Source organism: Vigna umbellata, chromosome 1, assembly GCF_029865625.1.
Source record: "Vigna umbellata cultivar VRB3 chromosome 1, Vumbellata_1.0, whole genome shotgun sequence".
NCBI classification, from domain to species: domain Eukaryota; kingdom Viridiplantae; phylum Streptophyta; class Magnoliopsida; order Fabales; family Fabaceae; genus Vigna; species Vigna umbellata.
The window spans coordinates 12,197,415-12,217,376 of record NC_142165.1 but is presented as its reverse complement, the minus strand read 5'-3'; the positions used below and the strand labels follow the sequence as shown (position 1 = coordinate 12,217,376).

The 19,962-nt window shown below is 32.7% G+C and overlaps 2 protein-coding genes across 3 annotated transcripts; both read left to right on the top strand.

Annotated features, from left to right (window-relative positions):
• Positions 1 to 1,559: 1,559 nt before the first annotated feature.
• On the top strand, positions 1,560 to 6,379 carry LOC124847395 (transcription factor PIF4-like). Its single transcript, XM_047324881.2, has 9 exons — positions 1,560 to 1,889; positions 2,292 to 2,439; positions 2,526 to 3,393; positions 3,734 to 3,823; positions 3,918 to 3,983; positions 4,326 to 4,391; positions 4,493 to 4,801; positions 5,005 to 5,143; positions 6,078 to 6,379. Exons 2-9 carry the CDS (start codon positions 2,369 to 2,371, stop codon positions 6,095 to 6,097), a joined length of 1,629 nt encoding a protein of 542 aa, XP_047180837.1. The 5' UTR covers positions 1,560 to 1,889; positions 2,292 to 2,368; the 3' UTR covers positions 6,098 to 6,379.
• Positions 6,380 to 14,642: 8,263 nt separating this feature from the next.
• LOC124847382 (polyamine oxidase 2-like) lies at positions 14,643 to 19,066 on the top strand. 2 transcript variants are annotated; one of them, XM_088095255.1, is made up of 11 exons: positions 14,643 to 14,965; positions 15,627 to 15,742; positions 16,347 to 16,435; positions 16,538 to 16,651; positions 16,802 to 16,889; positions 17,052 to 17,137; positions 17,227 to 17,329; positions 17,760 to 17,857; positions 17,950 to 18,379; positions 18,571 to 18,616; positions 18,701 to 19,066. In XM_088095255.1, exons 1-11 carry the CDS (start codon positions 14,926 to 14,928, stop codon positions 18,874 to 18,876), a joined length of 1,386 nt encoding a protein of 461 aa, XP_087951381.1. In that variant the 5' UTR covers positions 14,643 to 14,925; the 3' UTR covers positions 18,877 to 19,066. The 2 variants fall into 2 exon arrangements, with proteins under 2 accessions (XP_087951381.1, XP_047180823.1); XM_047324867.2 differs by having other exon boundaries at positions 18,571 to 19,066.
• The last annotated feature ends 896 nt before the right edge of the window (positions 19,067 to 19,962 follow it).

Below are 19,962 nucleotides of genomic sequence, written 5' to 3'. Positions count from 1 at the left end.
TATCTTAAATGAAGGGGAACAAAGTTTCTTCTCATGCATGCTTTCAACTCACCAATCTTGAATTGGTGATTTTCTTCCTTTCTCAACTTTAAACTACCTATGTTAATAGACATGAGCAAAGGAACACTAAAGGAGGACAACAAAATTACAACCGATTTGAGAGGAGGCAATAGTGGTGACAACAATGAGTGATAAAAACCCTAAAGCCCTACGATTCAGAAAGAGAAGGTTCTGGAGTCGTAAAGCTTTAGAGAAAGAGGTAGAATGATGCAAATTGAGATTAAGGCGAAACTGTAACAATAAACCACTAATAATTTTTTTTGTAGTGGTTGGTTATGATTATGAATTGTACATAGATTTATTTTGTGGGTTACAATATTTTTTGCATTTATATGACACCAAATCATTTTCCATAAATACTTAATCCTAGATTCAAAAATTTTAAAGATTGCATACTTTTTATAAACTATTCTCTTATATAATTCTTGTACACGAAATAATATTTGTTTAGATAAACTAATATTTTAAATGTGTAGTGTATGTGAATCGATCATTGGTCGACCACTTTGGATCGACCACCTTAGCCAATCTATCTAGGCAGATCAACATTGGTTGACCATTCTAGGTCGACTATTCTGGACCGACCACTCTTGATTGATCATTCTAAGCTGTCATTCTTTGACCAACTACTTTGGTCTTACCACCTTTGATCGACCATCTTTTGGTCAAAATCTTGATAGAGCACCCATGGTCAACAACCTTTGGCCAACCACCTTGACCGAATGACATGACTAATCGATTACAAAATAAAAGTTAGATTCACTCGAATGATAATCACAAATCAACCAACTATTACTCATTAAGGTATGATTTGTCGTGATTAGGGTAACAAAAAAGTAAAAGCTCAAAACAGCTATTATAAATAAAAGTCTAAGGCAAGACTTTCATATACATTCACAACACATGCATCATAGCGGCTAATGCTTTTTCGTACTTTCGTTTACTAACTTTAGCATTGAAATACCTTTTACAATCCAAACAACTTTTTCAAACAACACTTCACTTGAAGATCAGTCAGTTAACATAAAAACCACTTAAAAATTAATCAATTGAGGTAAAAACTGCTCGGAACCTGACCAGTTGGACTCGAAGAATTATCCGGCCTTTCCCGTGAGAATAATAATTTAAGAACTCTTTGACTTTTCCTTGTCGGCCAAGATCAAGTGAGAGACTCAGATTCTATCCTTTCACTCGTTTGAAGTGATGAAAATTTATGAGTTGGGAAGTATTATTCATGGACCAAATTTGAAACAAAAGAAGTGAAAAAAATGGAGAGGTGATGGCTTTGATGAGTAGCTGTCAAGATGAGCATGAAACGAGTGCCACATCTTTTTCCTTTCTTTTTGGGACAATGCAGAGCCTTATCAGTCTCCAATTATATACACCTTGTCCCTGCCACGTGTCACCACCACAATCATCTCTCAGATAGCATCCACCGTGTGCATGGAGAATTGGATTTCCTTGTTCGAGTTTCACATATTCAACACCAAAAACCTTAACTTGCACACCTCCTTTTGAACTGGTCCCGTTTTCATTCACTCCATGACAGATGTGCATCCATGTTTTTCTCGCTCATGGCAAGCATTAAGTACCATTTTTCTCATGGGATATTTGCTTTCTCTCTTTGTACTTCGACATGTCACTGTCCCTCTTCTTGATAAAAACTGTGCTACAACCTCTCTCGCCAAACTCCTTAAGCACAACACGGAGTTTCATCACTTTCCAACTAGCATCTACTTATAGCTTCTATATATTCAACCAGTTACAAAAACCAGCTTTTGCCTTAACCAAAAGACAAAAAAAAAACAAGTCTTTTTACCTTAACTCAGGTGGGGTTCTTCCCTTTTCTTCATATTCCAATCAGTACTTCTTAGTTTTTGTAATTTGCGTCTCTTTGTTTACGTGTATGCGCTTACATAATCTACTAGCTTTCTAACTGACAGTCACAAGTTTTTCCCATTTTGGTGAATCAATGTTTGGTATTTTTTCTAGTTCTTGACTGTATTTGATTATTTTGTTCTTTTTCTGTTCTTGTGTGCGTGTACTTTCAACCGTAATGGGAAAGTAATTTTTCCATTCCGGTTCTGTCTTTGGACATTCGCTTTGGTTCTTTCTGTGGTTTTTCTCCTCTTGGCATGTCAAGTTCCAAACTTTGGCTTTTCTTTCTTTTTAGTATTATTTTATTGTCTTTCACTTTGAGATTTGATTACTGAATTGGCTGAACTATGCAGATTATCTTATTTTACTTTGCTTGTAAAGTTTGTTCGAAGCCAAAAGTTCCCTCTCTCTTGTTCAAGTGGTAGGAACCATGAAGAACACTATCCCAGGTTGGGATTTTGAGAGTGATACATGTCTCACCAACCAGAGAAAGCCCACAGGGTGTGTTACCTATCTCTGTCAAACCATGATACTGTCCCTGTTAACTTTTCCTTGATTGCTATTCTCTATTTGGTCAATTTATACAGGCTGGACCATGAACTTGTAGAACTCCTATGGCAAAATGGGCAAGTAGTTATGCACAGCCAAACAAATAGGAAGCTACCTGGGAATTCATCTAACTTGAGACAGCTGCAGAAAACTACTCAATCAAACAACTTGGATCAAGAAGAGGCAGCTCCATGGATCCAATACCCTCTTGATGACCCTTTAGAACAAGAGTTTTGTTCAAACCTTTTATCTGAGCTACCGCCACCTTGTGAAGTTGAATCTTATTACAAGCCAATCAGAGAATTGGAAGAGGAAAAGTTTGCTAATATTTTCTCCCCTGGTGCCCCCCATCATCCTCCTTCACCTTCACAACCCTTACCATCTATCATGAAATCCTCCTGTGCTCAGGGACTCCAAGAGAATCTCATGTCTGCTCCAGGATTTCATGTTCCTGATTCATCTCAGAAAATCAATGACTTTGGTGCATCACGGAAGGTGCTAAATTTTCCTCACTTTTCAGCACCCCGTAATGTCTCTTCACCATCTCAAAAAACTGCAGTTAACCTCTCACAAAGTGAAGCTAGAGAGCACTCAGTGATCACGGTTGGTTCAAGTCACTGTGGCAGCAATCACATCCCTCAGGACCAAGATGTAAACCGGGTTTCAAGCAATGGCGTTTGGGCCACCACTAATAATGCTACTTTATCTGCTGAGCCTATAGATTGTATCCATAGACGATTTCCTAGAAGTGAGAGAGGAAAATCAGAGATGATTGAACCAACTGTGGCTTCATCTTCCGGTGGCTCAGGTAGTACTGGTATAGGAAGAACTTGTTCTCAATCAACAAGAGAACATGGCCAAAAGAGAAAAGGGACTGAAGAAGAAGCACTAGAGGAGCAAAGTGAGGTCATACTCTTCCTCTTTCTCTTTCCATATTTTCCATTTTCCTTCATAATGCATGCTTGCTTTCTTCCTTAAATTTTTTTCTTTTTAACTGATGGTATCTGAAGATTTACTGTGTGTTTGATTATCGTCCACACACACATGCATATATCAGAAGAAACTATTGGTTGCTTTTACTACGTTTTGACGTAAATATTTGGTGAAATTAAATCACTAATTAGCATGTAAAACACCCACTTAGTCCATAATTGAACTATTCATATAACTGACTTTATTACTTAGAAAGGAACAAAACTTTATCGTAGTTGATAGTTGAGCTGTGTTGTGTCTCCGTGTGCAATAGGCCACAGAACTTAAATCAGCAGATGGAAACAAGTTATCTCAGCGTTCCAGAAGAAGCCGTGCAGCTGAAGTGCATAATCTATCCGAAAGGGTGAGAGCATGAATATTTTTCTTGTAATTTTCGAATTTGAAACTTGAGTTGTGTGAACTTAACTCTTATTACCAGCTTTTGTTTCTTTATACAGAGAAGAAGAGATAGGATTAACGACAAGATGAGAGCATTGCAGCAACTGATACCAAACAGTAACAAGGTTCGTTATCATAATGCTTGTTGACTTGTCACTATTTTAACTTTTTTTGGTAGAGATGCATGCATCTCCTCGAGAAATGATAGATGACCATCAATGTGCAACCCGACACTTGAACAGATAGTCAGCACAAACAAAATTTAATAAAACAAAACAATAAATTCAATTAATATATACATATTAATAGTGACTTGCAACTGTTTAGTCAGGTTAAAATAGGTACTTCACTAGCACAGTACAGTACACACCACACACCACACACCACACACTTTGTTTGTTTCGAATAATTCTACTTTTCATTAGATTCAATCATGGATGGTGAAAAAGTAACGGTTGTACGTGCAGACAGACAAAGCATCAATGTTAGAAGAGGCAATCGAATACTTAAAATCACTTCAGTTTCAGCTTCAGGTACAATATATAAATATATATGATGATAATATTCTGGTACTACTACTACTGGTGTAGTGTAGAGAGTATTAATGTGTAAGAAAAGTTGTTGTTGGTGACAGGTAATGTGCATGGGGGCTGGCATGACACCAGTTATGTTTCCAGGAATTCAGCACTGTATGCCACAGATGGGAATGGGAATTGGTGGACCTTCTTTGCCTTCCATTCACAACCCAATGCAATTACCAAAAGTGGGTCAAGCCATGTCTGTCACTCAGCCTCAGCCTCAGCCTCATATGCCAAACCACAATTTACTGTGCCAAAATCCAGTTCTGGGTGCCTTCAATTACCAAAATCAGATGCAAAACCAATGCCTTTCAGAACAATATGCACGTTACATGGGCTACCATCTCATGAATAGTGCCTCTCAGGTCAATCAAAATTCCATTTTTTACTTTGTTCTTTGTAAAACCTGTCATCTGGTTTTTTAATACATGCATATATTACGTGAAGTTTTGTCAAAACTGCATAAATTCGCAGCAGTTTATAAGACTGTTTCTGCACATGTTCTCACGGTTTTACATTGGTTGTAGTTAATTTTTTATGTTAGCATGTTGATGGTGTTTTCTTGCAGCCAATGAACGCGTTGAGATATGGTTCCCAAGCAATGCAACACAGTCAAACAATGATTGCAGGAAGCAATAATAGCAGCGGACCCATGAGTGGAACAGCTAATGTAGCTAATGTTGATGATGCTATTAGTGGCAAAACTGGTAAGGCACACTACTTACACCTAACTTTTTTGGATCTTTCTTCAATCAAGATTTAATAAATTCTATTTTATGAATTCTTATTACAAAATTAAGTAATTTAATTTTATATAAATAAATAAAATAATGTGATTAAAACTTTTTTTTTATCAAAATTTCATGATAAATCATTGTATTAATTATTTCACATCTTAAAAAAATGATGACATTTGAAAACACATTTATTAGTGTCATATGAAAAGTTATTATTAAAAATAAAAAATAACTAATTTTTATGTAAGTTTTTTTTTCTCTACTTTATGTTTTATCTTGAAGGTTTTCCTTTCATTTAAATAAAATAAATAAGGGCTTATGCTTCACTTTAGATTTTTTTATTTATTTTAAAATTAATGGACCAAACGCATATAAAATTAAATTTAATTTTAGTATTTAAAAAAAAGTTTTATTCTTCATGATTTCTAAAACCTTTTTTAATATAAAGAAAAAAATTGTTTTTCATAAGTTATAATAATGTTAAATATCTTTATGTATATCAAATATAATGTCATGTTACATGACCTCTCATAGTAGTCATTTTCTTGACTTAATCAAATACATGACATGTCACTATTGATGCACAATGACAAATACTTTTAAAGTTCACGAAAACTAAGATTAAAAATGTAAAACTACCACCGGATATATTATATTTAATTGAGTAAAATACATTATAACATATTTCGTATAAACTAAAACTAATTACACTGCTTAGCTTTTGTAAAATTAAATAAAAATTATAAAAAGTGCAAAAGTTAATTTTAACATAAGAATACTTTTTAAATTTGTTTTACTTTTATATAAACATTTTTTGGAAAATATAATTTAAACATATTCGTTTCTGTGTTGTTTTCCTTTTCCATTCCTCATTACTTCCTTTTTTTTTTTTATCACTTTCCAGGTTCTTCCACCTTTCACTGAACAATACCTAAAAATGACCAAATTGAGGGAATTAGCTACTGGAGTACATGAATCCTAGAAGTATAAAAATGTGTTCCATTTTATGTAGTTTGAAATGATGCAAGAATCTAAAGTTAATTAATTAACTAATTAATTATGTTTAAATTCTGATAAAATATATCAGTTTATTGTGAGCTAGCTAGGCATGAAATTAGCTCCTAGGGTTAGGATTCATCAGCTTCTGTAATTTTCTATTGTTTGTAGATTGAGATTATAAGTAAATTATCTAAATTGGTGTGCTAATACTTCTATCTCAACTTACAATAACAATTATTATTTTACTATATATTAATGCTATAATATTGTTACTTTCATTTCATTAAATATTTAGTTTTTTTAATCAACATTAAATATATTAGAAAGTTTGCTAATCATTATTAAAACATAATTTTATTAATTACAAAAGTTTTTTAAAGTTTTAAACAGCAATGCATTATATAACTATTTCATTTGAATCACTGAGATACCAATTAAATTAGTTTCATATAAGCATTTCATACTTTTATTAAATATAATTTAATAGTAGGTAGTTAATTTTGTTAGTGTATTGTTTACTAATAATACTCATAACTTGTTAATATTTTTTTCTCTTGCGAAAAGGGTGTAGCATTCATCAAATTTTCAACTATTACTAACTTTAGTAGAATAACCAAAACCAAAATTATTTATAGGTAAGATTATATATTCAATTTTAACCAAAAGCATGATTGTTGTTATAGAATGTATATGAAAATATCTAAAAATTGCATATGAAAATATCTAAAAAATAATAATGACTTACTATTATGGATATGAAATAGTTTCTGGAAATGAATATAAATCTCCAAAAAAAAATACTTGAAAAAAACTTAAAGATATTTCTTTACAAAAAGAATATTCATCTTTATGAAAATTATAATAAGTGTATACTCTTAAACAAATTATAAAAAGCGAGGACAAATAATTAATGTATGATACAATATAATCTTTCTTTATAAAAATTAATCTAATCCGACAATTAATATTATTTAAATTCAACATATCATACATACTATATATTAATTAAACAGTTAGTGGCGGATTATTTGCTCATTAATACCTCATTCTTTCTTAAATATAAACAAATTTATAATTTATTCAACCCTGTTAAATAACTGAACAATTTAATTAGTCACATCAAATTGGCTTATAACTATTTTAAAAAAGATTTGTAAATAATTAATGTATAAAATAAAGATTATAGATTTTGAAATTTTAAAACTAAACTCTTCACTTAGGCTGTGTTCGTTTGGAGTGATTTGGGGGAGATGATTTGGGGGAGATGATTTGAATGGATTTGAGTGGATTTGAGGGTAATTTTTTTGTTGTTTTTTTGAGTGGATTTGTGGGTAATTGAGAGTGGATTTGGAAGTAAAGTTTGTGAGAATTAGTGTAGGATTTGATTGATGTGATAGATTTTAAAAATTAGTTTAATTGATATAAATTAAAGATTACCAAAATGTCCCTAGTTATAAAATGTTATTTATAAATGTTATATTTAATTGTAAAAATGTTTATAAAAAAAAATTATGAATAATTTATAATTAATGTTTAAAAATTAAAAAAACTAAATAATCAATTTTTTTTAATAAATTAGAAAATATAATAATCAATTTATTAAAAATAAATTAAAAAATATAATATATCTAATTTCATTAATATTAAAATAATTATAAAAAAAACTTGAAAAAAAAAAAGGAAATCGCATAACCGGTTATCGTAACGGGTTACGCGAACGCGTAACCTGTTACGCAAACGCGTAACCGGTTACGCGAACATGTAACCGGTTACGCGTTTCCAGCGTTTCTTAACCGAGGACACACGCGACATTTCGCTCACAATCCGCGCAAATCTCTTCACAACCGCGGGTGACTGAACAGTGCAACCATCCCGCGTTTCATCGCAAATCCGTCCGCGCATTTCACTCCAACCGAACGCATAACGAGCTGAATTCTTCGCTCACAAATTCGCATGAACAGTAAATTCGGTTCATGCGAACACAGCCTTAGTGATGGAGAAAACAGTACTCATTATATACAGACTAAAAACTTAGAAAAGAATTAGTAAAAAAATTTAAGTAAGAAACATTAAAAAATATTATAAAAAGACAGAATTTTAAAATCTTTTGAAAGGAAGAATTATTTGATACTCATATACTAATAATTAAAACCACAAATAACGAAAATAATTTTCATTATTATTTTTTTACATTTAAAATTTATTAACGGGAAAGGTCTATAGTTTCTTACAAATACATTATTATTATTTGTACAGTCCCAACTTAGGAATCTTTGAGTTCATGACATGACATTCCTTAATCCATCCAAAGTTAAAGTAAACATCAGCATAAGTTTCTTTTGAAACAGGAAACTCCACTGAATTCTGTATAATAATAATATGTTCTTCAATTTTGAAAAATAGAAGTCATTTAACAATAGATTATAATATATTTTTTATAAATTTAGTAATTTTACAATTATTTTAAAAAGCGATATAGCATTAGTAGCAATAAACTATAAGTAGATAGTAGTATAAAATTATTTTACATTATTAATATATGATTGTTAAATTCTAATTATTTTTCATTTTTGTCACAGTGTGTTTGTACTTGAGCTGTGGAATGACATCAAAGTCCACTTTGATATGTCTTTATCATATTCTTCCTTTCATTCATTCCATTCACATCCATCCCCATCAACTTTCTCCACCAAAATGTACTATTTTTTTTCTCAAACAGTATCAAACTTTAAGATAATATCATCAATGAAAATCATGATATTTTTTTAATCAATCAAATCGATTGTGAATGTGTGAAACACATACATTGAAAATGACAAAGATAGAAGGCAAAAATGAAACCCACATGAGAGGAAGTGTAGTAACTAGAACACAAAAGATAGGTGGATCATTAATTTATCCATTCATTCATTCAACTTGGCGTTTTGTGCACTATTTTCTTCTTTTTGGGGTCTTTTCTTTTTTTCAAGTTTCATGTTGGGAAAAGATTGATTTCAACTCACTAAAACTACTTTTTTTCCCATTATTTATTTGGTGACAAAGGTTATTTTCAATCGTGGTGTTTATAATAATTGTACCCACAAGATGAACTTTGAAGTCAAACCATGGAATATTCATATTGTCATATGACATAGCTAAATTATCTAACTGTAATTAATTAATAGCTATGTAAAGGATTAAATATAATTAAAGACTCTAATCATTGACTTTCTTTCTCTTTGTTTATATAGTTTTGCTTTGTTGGAGCAATAGTGATGAAGGATGAGTTTTTAAATATAGGTCAAACCAGTATTAGAACAATTAATGTTCATTTTGGTCAATAAAATTAATAAAAAATTGTCTCTAGAAAAATTGAAATACATTATTTAAAAAAACAATCCCATGACTTCTATAAATTTCTTAGGGTCATTAATTAGTAGAAAATTCTATGACAGTTATTTGTGTAGTTTTGTCATTATCTTCTAACTAAAAAAAAGGGTGAAAGAGCTTGGAATGTGTACCTATATCTTATTTATTCATTTACTTGTTTTTTTCATTTCCCAGTTTACTTTTTTTTTTGTCTCTTTTAAGTTTAGTGGAATAATAATTTTATTTAAAAAAATTGAAACATTTTATGAAAAAGTATGTTGTTTTGATTGAGAAAAAAAATGAAATTTTAGAAATTTATAAAATAATTCAATAGTTTAAAATTAAATAATTTTAAATTTGGCCTAAAATTTTTAAAAGACTATCATACTACTTTTTTTCCTTACCAATATCATTCTTTAAATATCCTATTCAAATTTATCTTTCTTATTATAATTGTTCTCTTTATGTATATCTATCTTTTTGTTTTAATGTTTCTTCTATTTGGAAGCCTAACTTATTTAAAAAAAACATTAAACATGATTGTTGAAAAACAAAAAGTTCTTAACTGCGGACTTATAACTTAAGGCAAATGATATTTAGTTTTTGGTAGATATATATATCCTAATGTAACCATCTTATTGGAGGTAAATATATTTACAAAGTTAAGAATATACTAAATTATACTCTATTGATAGTTTTAAATTCCTTTAGTTCTCAAAATGTTATATTTATTTCAAAGAATTCGAGTATTTAAGATTTTTTTACTTCAATTAAGAAAATTATTTTAGTTCTATTTATTTTGACAAGTAACAAGGATTGTTTATAAGTTTCACGTCTATAATTTTTTTCTTTATTGAAGATGCTTTAAAAAAATTTGCATTCTCCTGTTATTTCACATATACAATAATTTGTAAACTTAAAATATCTTTATTAAATAAAACAAGATAGTATATATATAATGGAATTCAAAATTAAGCCAAACTTTAATTTTTCTGATCCATACTTGTTTTAATTTCTTATAATTCATACAAATTTTAATAAATTTTATAGTTTAACCAAATCAAACCAATTTACGTAAACACTTAGAATTGTGAGAGAAACTGAAATATTTTATTATTATTGTTCACTTAACCCTAATACACATACTATCCTATTTAAGAGATAGTAGATCAACATAAAAAATCCTAAAAACATAAGGCCCAAACGATCATGCAAAAGTTTTGGGGATGAAGTTATAAAACAAGAAACTGAAGAGCTATGTTTTAAGAAATAAAGTTCTCGAGACTCATGTTCTTCTCCAATCAGACGACCCGTACCATGTTCCTGTATAACAAAGAAATTAGCAGTAAAGGTTACAGAACAATTTAAGGAACGAGTCAATTGACTCAAGGAGATTAAATTGTAAGGACAATGAGAAATATACAAAACAAAATTTAAATTTAGTGAAGGAGATAAAGAAACTTTGTCAATTCCGTGAGATGCAACTTTGGATCCATTGGCAACAGTAATGAAATGAGGGATTTTCGGAGAAAACATGGAAGAAAATGAAGAAATGTTACCAGAGATATGGTCTGAGGCACCTGAGTCAAGGATCCATGGGCTATGACCTTCCACAGATTGAGATATGCAGGCAGTTGACACATTGGACATAGAGGAGGATTATTCAGGATTAGAAGATTTTCTAGACTTGTACCTCAAAAATTCTTGATACTCTTCATTTGAAATTCTGGATTCTAGATCATCAGATCTAGAAACATGAGAAGCTTTGTTTGGATATCCATGTAAGGCATAACATTTCTCTCGAGTATGGCATATTTTCTTACAACATGTGCATTGAGGACCATACTACGACCACCACGTCCTCCTCGTTTGCTTCTGCCTCCTCCTCTTCCTTGTGGTGCTACCATCGCTGATAATACCATCAATTAAATTTTCGTCTTTAACTAATGAAGGTACCCGAAGGAGTCGAGTAACTAGGTTGTCCATTGATGAGACTTGATCACTAGCTAACATTTGATCACGAACATATCAAAATTTGAGTGTAGACTTCTTAGAATTAAGACCATGTAAAACTTATCAAACTTCTTGTTTATGCCTTCTAAAGAATCATCCACAAAGAAAGTCTTCAATTCCTCTACGGCAGCACGAGCCTTTCCTATGTGAGCGACCATATCATGATTGGCTTGTTTGAGGGAAGTCACTCTTTGAGTTGCATCAAAGAGACGTTGTACATCATTAACAAAGATATCATGTGCTTTTTTCCAAAAGGAGGAGCACGTTTTGTAAGGTCTCAAAATTTCTAAGACCTCTTGTTCGACAGATTGCTATAGGACAACACATAATTGAAAGTCAAGTTTCTGCCATTGAGATTTCTCTTCATCGAGTACGGTGGAAATATCTTGTTCAAGATGATCATGGTATCTTTGACTAAGAAACCATAACTCCACGGAAGAAGACCAAGAAAAATAGTTTTTCCAATTGAGTTTTGTAGAAGTAATGGTAGGGGTAGCAGATAGAGAAGGTGTTACAAAACCAGAAGTCATTCTAATGCCAATCACAAGAGGGAAAAACTGATTTGAGGGAAGAAACCCTAGATCGAAGCTACTGTCAATGGGACAACAAAAAAGTGACCACAAAACACTCAGGAGACTGAGGCAAAACGACCGGCAATGGTGCGGTGATGTTCCGACACGGGAAAGGTGGCTCGTGAAGCCCACACACCTGAGACTGGCCGGAAAGAAGCGGCGTGTGACGACGCGTTGTGACACCCGGGCACTAACGAGGGCGGGGAGTGATCGCTGGTGCAAGAGGCACGAAGTGCAAGGGGCACAAACAAAGAGCGGCTCCTAGAAGGCTTCCAGTGGAAGGGACACATAGACGAATCGAACATACACCAGAATGAGAGGGATCTAGAGACTGTATAGGTATGAGACTATGCAGTTGAAGGATAGCTTAAAGGAATTGATTTGGCTACTCATATCACCAAAAATGCATTTGCTTTTCAGTAGCCTAACCCATAAGAACCCATGGTTAAGTTCCTAAAAAGCCTACTAGAAAATACATTATATGTGAATATGAAAATAACAATAATTTTAATATCAAACAATTTTATGAACCCAACACAAATAATTGATATATGTGTCGTAAAACCTATGAAATATGCTAATATAATAGAATAAAATGTTTTTTTTCTAAACAATGTAAATATTAACTTCAATGAGTCCATCTTTTTCCTAATTCAAATAGAAAATCCCATTTTTTTAATCCAAGTAAGCAATACTAAAATCCTTTTTTATGTTTTGATCCTCCTTCCATTTTTCTCTTTTCTTCCTTTTATTCTTTATTGCGAAAAGGAATTGTTTCTCCAGGAGTTCCTTAACTTCTCGCTACTCAACTCCACTCAGTAGTAAGTGACAACTCTTTTCCCTATGGACTATTTTGATTCTCGTATGTAATTATTCTTTTTTATCTACGTGTGAGTCTAAAACTGTATAAAACTTTTTTTTCTTGAGTGTGAACCTAACATAACAATTGGGTCAATCTTAACTCTCTTTGTGTTTCTAGGGCCATTTTAGGATCTTTGGATCTTAGAGCGTCTTCAAGAGGATAAAATATGTTCAACTTAAACAAGGTAAGGGAAGCTACATTTTAAACTGTTTGCATGTTTTTTTTTTTTTGTAAAATCATTGCTTGCATGTGAAATTCGTGATGTTGGAAACTTGCTATTTGGACTTATTTGGATCTTATGATGTATTGACTATTTAGTTTGTTCTGATGTTGGAAACCTGCTATTGGACTTATTTTTGCTCTGTTTCAATTTGTCGGTTAAACGATTAACAAGAACTAAGAAGCATGGGTCCAAGACTATGAAATACTTGATCTTGATTAGCAATAACTGGTTTTAGAAGAATGAGACCCATAAACACGCACCTCAATCCTTAACATGGCATAACGGGAGATGATTAGTGACATGACGATGCTAGAAGAAAGAGGACAAGCGAGGAGTGAAAATAAATTTCAAATGGAAAACTTCCATTAGAAGAACAAAGAGAAGAAAGGCGAATTTATAGAATTGAAACGAGGAGATTGGCGAAAATGACTCAATCTCGTCCGCCATTTAAAAGTGAATAAAACTTAATCAGAATTCAACAAGTAATTGGCGTGACAATGACATGATGGTCATTAAATTAAATTAGGTTTAATTATACTAATGATCTCTATTTCTGGTGACTTTTACTTTTTGTATATTACTTGATGAAAAAGGAGCATGAGACGTTAAACTTTTGTATTGTATAGCTAGAGTTCACATAGTCAAAGACATGTTTCAAATTTTTATAGGGCGTAGATAATAATATTCACAAGAAGTTCACCCCAATAAATTAAAACTTCCTAGTATAGGTGATACAATATAGCCAACTACTTCAAGATCTCACCAATGTGTTTGAAAAGTGTACTTAGTCGCTTCAAAGTTGCAGCCAAAAGCAACAAAACTTGTTTGATATGACAAACGACATTCTTCAGGACTGTTAGTTCTACTGCTTTTTGATTCAGTATCACGTCATATTTGAACTAGTAACTAATCCCAACACCGAAATATTAAAAAGATTTATATAAACAAAAAAATCTTAAATATTTTTTTATCATGAAACATATAATTATTATTATAAATAAAAATGAGAATGTTAACCATAATAATTAATATTCACATAATAAAATTAAGTGAATCAATCACATAACCAAACTTTAAAGAAATATCATTATTTATAATCTAAGATCATGATATTAAAAAATTGAACTACTTTTTATTTGATGAATAGACAAGGCAAAAAAATTATAACTATAGTTAATAATAAGATACTAAGAAAAATTGTGACTATTTGTTATTGTCATCAGAAAAAGTAGAAATCTCAGGAAGTACATTACAATTTTTTTTAAAATTAAAAAAAAATAAAAAATAAAGAAATTAATTAAAAAATAAAAAAGACGTGACGACAAAGACTTGTTTCAATTTTTTAAAAATAAAACTCAATTAAAAAAAATACTAAGAAAGCTGAGAAAAATCTAGAAATCATATTTATGATTAAACCATTAAATTATTGTTATAAATTTTCTTTCCCGTTTTTCCTTCTCTCCATTTTCTCCCAAACCAAACCCTCACCAACCCTTTCGTTCTTTTCTTCCTCTCGTGGCGATCCGATCCGGCTGAGAGCGCTCCTTTGGCCTCTGCAAAATTAGCTGCATGAGCTGGTTTGGGAAGCTACGTTTATTCGCCAATTTCAATTCCTTTCACTTTATTACTTCTCTCTTAATTTTTACCCTCCATTTCTCACCTCAATCTTCTTTCTCTCTATTCAATTCCAACGCTAAAACCAATTTCCATCGTAATTTCCTCATACCGTCTCATCATGAACTCCCCATTCAAGAGTAATCATCAATTACGCAGAGGTTTCTTAATTCTTCATCGCCATGCTGTTTTTTCAATTATTGTTATGCCTTTGTTTATTTATCGTGCCTGCAGTTTCAGTATAATTTGATTTCGTTTTGTAGATATAAGTGCATTTTCTTGGCAACTACTTTTACGATACAGTAATCATGTGTCTAACCAAATGCATTTTGTAGAATGAAAGGTTTAACGTTAACCCGTGCATGTGTAGTTTTAACTTTCGAATAGATCTAGGGTTAGGATGGTAGGGTGGGTCTAGCAATTGAACTTTCAAAAGTTATCTTATATATTTGGAAGAATAAGATTGCACTCTCTTGGAGTCTAGGCGTGGAGATCACTAATGTTTTGGCGAGTTTTACTCTCTCAATTGCAAGGTTTTAAACTGTTGTCTTGGTTGTGGACTGTTTTTCAGACAAAACCTGGGTTAGGTGCTTAGAAATAAAGATTACGATCGTGATAATGTTTTTAGTGCTGAATATTGAGTGTGATTTGGAAAGAGAAACAACCTCTGGGGTCTTCACACCGAATTATAAGTGCAGAAAGTCAAACAGAGCATTGTTTGTGCCAGCTTGTGTATCTGAGAGTCATTTTTTTTTCTCAAGTTTTGCATCTATTTCTTTGTATCTGCTAAAATGGACTTAGATCCCCTCTCCTTCCTTGTAGACCTTTGCTGTGCAAATGATCACAAACAGCAGGAGAGGTCCCCTTCGGTTATTGTGATAGGAGGTGGCATGGCTGGAATTGCTGCGGCACGGGCGCTTCATGATGCCTCATTTCAGGTATCCAGGCAAATAAAATCTTTAGCTATCTTTCACAGAAAATTTTGAGTTTATTGGACTTGCAAGCTGCTCTAATAAACAGTTATTGATACTTTATTCAAGTTGTGCTGGTGGCTACCTGCGTGGCTGCAATGATCCATATCTGAGATTGCAAGTAACATTTACTGATTGAATAATGAATACTATTAAAAATTAATTCTTCTATGTTGACCTCGTTCTGCATCCCCAAGAAGTTTAAAGTTAATTTTAATCTATTTCACTGGAAAAAAAATGTTGAACTGTTCTATTATTGTGTTTGTTATGTTCTGGCTCAATTTAGAGACAACGTCTAGGTAAGGTTGTTTACATGAAAACATTTTATACTAGCTGGTAAACTATCCTGGGTAGTACCAGTTTACTTGGTAAATTTGCTAGTTTAGAATTTGATTGTTTTGTACATTGGTAAAAATAAACCATAGGATTGGAGAAAATTAAAAACTGCAGGAAGTGACAAAAACAAGCGAGCATATATTTAACAAATAAAGAGAGACAACCTCTCCTTTAATTTTTTTAATTTCCCCTCTTGATCATACATACTTTTTAACTTGTTATACTTTTCTGTCAGGTTGTTCTTTTAGAATCTAGGGAAAGACTTGGTGGCCGAATTCACACTGATTACTCATTTGGCTTTCCTGTTGACCTGGGTGCATCATGGTAATACTTACACTCTTTGTTCTCCTTTTTCTTTTCATACATTATCAAAGAATGTGGCATTTCTCCCTTTACTAGTATTAAAAGTGGCAGACAATGATTCAGGTTGCATGGAGTTTGCAAGGAGAATCCACTAGCTCCATTGATTGGGAAGCTGGGACTACCTCTTTACCGTACAAGCGAGGATAATTCTGTCCTTTATGACCATGATTTGGAAAGGTAAAGAGTGTATCTTTTTTATATTTAAATGATAAGATATCTGTTTCTGCTGTACTTCCATGATTAATTGACTACTGTAGAGTATGCTTCAATTTAACCTCTGCTTATACTGAATAATATACATTGTTGAATACAATCAACTTCTTACAGCTATGCACTTTTTGATATGGATGGGAATCAAGTTCCCCAGGAGTTGGTAACAAAAATTGGTGAAAAGTTTGAAGTGATTTTACAAGAGGCAAGTATGTTAATATTTCTAATTATATGGTTTATCTGATATATTGAATTTCAATCATCAAAAGCACAAATTTTGTGGATTACGTTGCTTTTCTGATTTATTCTGTCAATGATTTCACTTATTATGAGCATCACCTCTAAATATTGATCCTGTCTAATGCAGGCCAACAAAGTAAGAGATGAATTCAGTGAAGACATGTCCATACTTCGTGCACTTAAACTTGTTTTTGAAAGAAAACCAGAATTGAGGTCATTATGGCATATAAAATCCTTTGATCACTGTTATTTATTTTCTTGAAGCTCAAGTAATATATAATTTAACTTTCTCTATTATGCAGGTTGGAAGGGCTTTCCCACAAAGTGCTGCAGTGGTATTTGTGCAGATTGGAGGGCTGGTTTGCTGCAGATGCTGATGCCATATCGCTGAAATGTTGGGATCAGGTAATTTGACAAAACCTGGTTCGAGATGTTTCGGTTCCGTTATAGGCTTATGCCACTGAAATTTGAATTGCACGACAAATCATTGATAGGTGGTGGCCTGAAGTGAATGAGAAACTTTTTCTCTTTCAGCTGTCTATTGTAGTTATTATGTGTGTGTGTATGCTTATAGTTGGAGAATAAAGTGTTGATTGTAACGTTTCAAACCCACAGTTATGCCCTAAAGGTTTGGGTTTGAGGTTACATTACAAGCTGTGCCATTTATACTTGTTTTTGTTTAGTATATTAGATATTAGATTAAATGATGCATTACGAGATGGATAAGTGGCTTCATATGTGATTCTAGTCACATGTGCCAGTTAACTGTTAATTACCACTCGCATTAACCTTTTTTGTGTCTGTAACTTATTCTTCCCTTTTTATCTGCCCACAGGAAGTATTGCTACCCGGTGGTCATGGTCTTATGGTCAGGGGTTACCAGCCAGTTATAAATACCCTAGCCAAGGGTCTTGACATTCGCCTTGGACACAGGTATGTATTAGTTTAAGTTGAGTTTTGGAAATCTGTGTCCTCAGTTATGTTCCTTAACTAAATTTAATGGCATCGATAATACATCTTCTCAGGGTAACAAAAATAGTTAGGCAATATAATGAAGTAAAGGTGACAGTGGAAAATGGGAAAACATTTGTTGCAGACGCTGCTATTGTTGCTGTGCCTCTTGGGGTGCTGAAGTCAAAGAGCATACAATTTGAGCCAAAGCTACCAGACTGGAAAGAAGCTGCCATTTCTGATATTGGAGTTGGGATCGAAAATAAAATAATTTTACACTTTAAAAATGTTTTTTGGCCCAATGTGGAATTCTTAGGAGTAGTTGCAGAGACATCATACGGATGCAGCTACTTTCTTAATCTCCACAAGGCAACGGGTCGCCATGTCCTTGTTTACATGCCTGCTGGGCAGCTGGCCAAAGACATCGAGAAAATGTCTGATGAAGCAGCTGCTAACTTTGCTTTCATGCAGCTCCAAAAGATCCTTCCAGATGCTTCTTCACCGGTAACCATAATATTTCTTATGTTTTATATTACCTTTTTGCTATGCAAGAGAAGTAAAAGCTACAATCCATATTTATTTAGGTGGCGTACTCTTAAGTGTTGTTCATTTTAGTTCCTGAACTAATATTCCGACAATTGAATTCTTGACTACCTATTGGTGTTTCTGAGATGTAGTTTGTTTCAATTATGCAGATTCAGTATCTTGTGTCTCGATGGGGTACAGATATTAATACGTTAGGTTCGTATAGCTATGATGCAGTTGGAAAACCACATGATCTGTATGAGATGCTACGGGTTCCTGTAGATAATTTATTCTTTGCAGGGGAAGCAACAAGTATGCTGTATACGGGGTCTGTGCATGGTGCATTCTCTACTGGAATGATGGCTGCTGAGGACTGCAGAATGCGTGTCCTGGAGCGATATGGGGAGCTAGATTTGTTCCAGCCGGGAATGGGAGAGGATGCTTCAGTGATACCACTCCAGATCTCTCGTTTATAATCTCAGAAGGCATTCATTATACACCTCCTTCTGCATCGCTTCTGTTGTCTATGTTGTGTTGAACCCTTGATGTGTATACCTAGACTTTGATAAATCTCATGAATACGCAGAAATGAGTTATTAATTTGGAAAGACATGCGTGTGAACATATAGTTATAGTTGTAATGCTAACACATCGCTGCTTACTTTACTGTCTTAAAGCTCTATTTTATCGCACAATCATTGAGTAGACCAGTAGGACATATTATCAAGTAATTTTCACACCGAACTAATCTAAAGGTGTGTTCATTCTGTGGACAATGCTTTAGAAAAAACAAAGGAGGCTCAGTTTTTGAGTCTTTGGAAAATTATTTGGATGTTGAAAATGAGACTAAGGCTATGAAGGTAGAGGTTGTGCATGTTCGTTATTGCTGTTTTTTTTTTACTGGAAGTATGACAGAAGCTTTACTGGAAATGTCGTAAGTGAAATTAAAATTTGAAATTTACCTTTCTAGACAACTTATTTTGTAATTTTAAGCTAGAAAATTTCGCATTTCAAACGGATTTGGAAAACTTAATCTTTGGACCGAGGTCCAGCTGGAAGTTAATTATGACGTGCTACCTGGTGGAATTTCTAATAATTTTTGTTGGTTTTTCCTTCGGATATGGTTCCAAAAACTGAATTCAGTGGCTTTTAAATTCTATATTCAATTTTTAGTTATAAGAAATTTTTAAATAATTCAAGGATCCTAGAAACTACTTTACATTTTGTTTTTGTTGTAGAAGTTAATTATGTGATAATCACTACCCACAAGTTACGTGGAATATCTATATATACCTCGATATGCGTACATGTGAGTATGGGCGCATGACGAAAAACACGAAGTATGGAACTGTGTGGACTTGGTGCTGGACGTGAAAATGTATGGTTGAAAGCTCATGTGTTGGTTTTTTTCAATAATGATTACTATTGGCTTGAGAGCTAATAGTTCCAAATGTTGCTGCCATGATCGAAGTAGAAACTCCAGCTAGTTGTAGAGATTGATTATTTGAGCAACATTTATAAAAAAAAAAAGATTCCAAAATTTAAAATTGATATACGTAAAT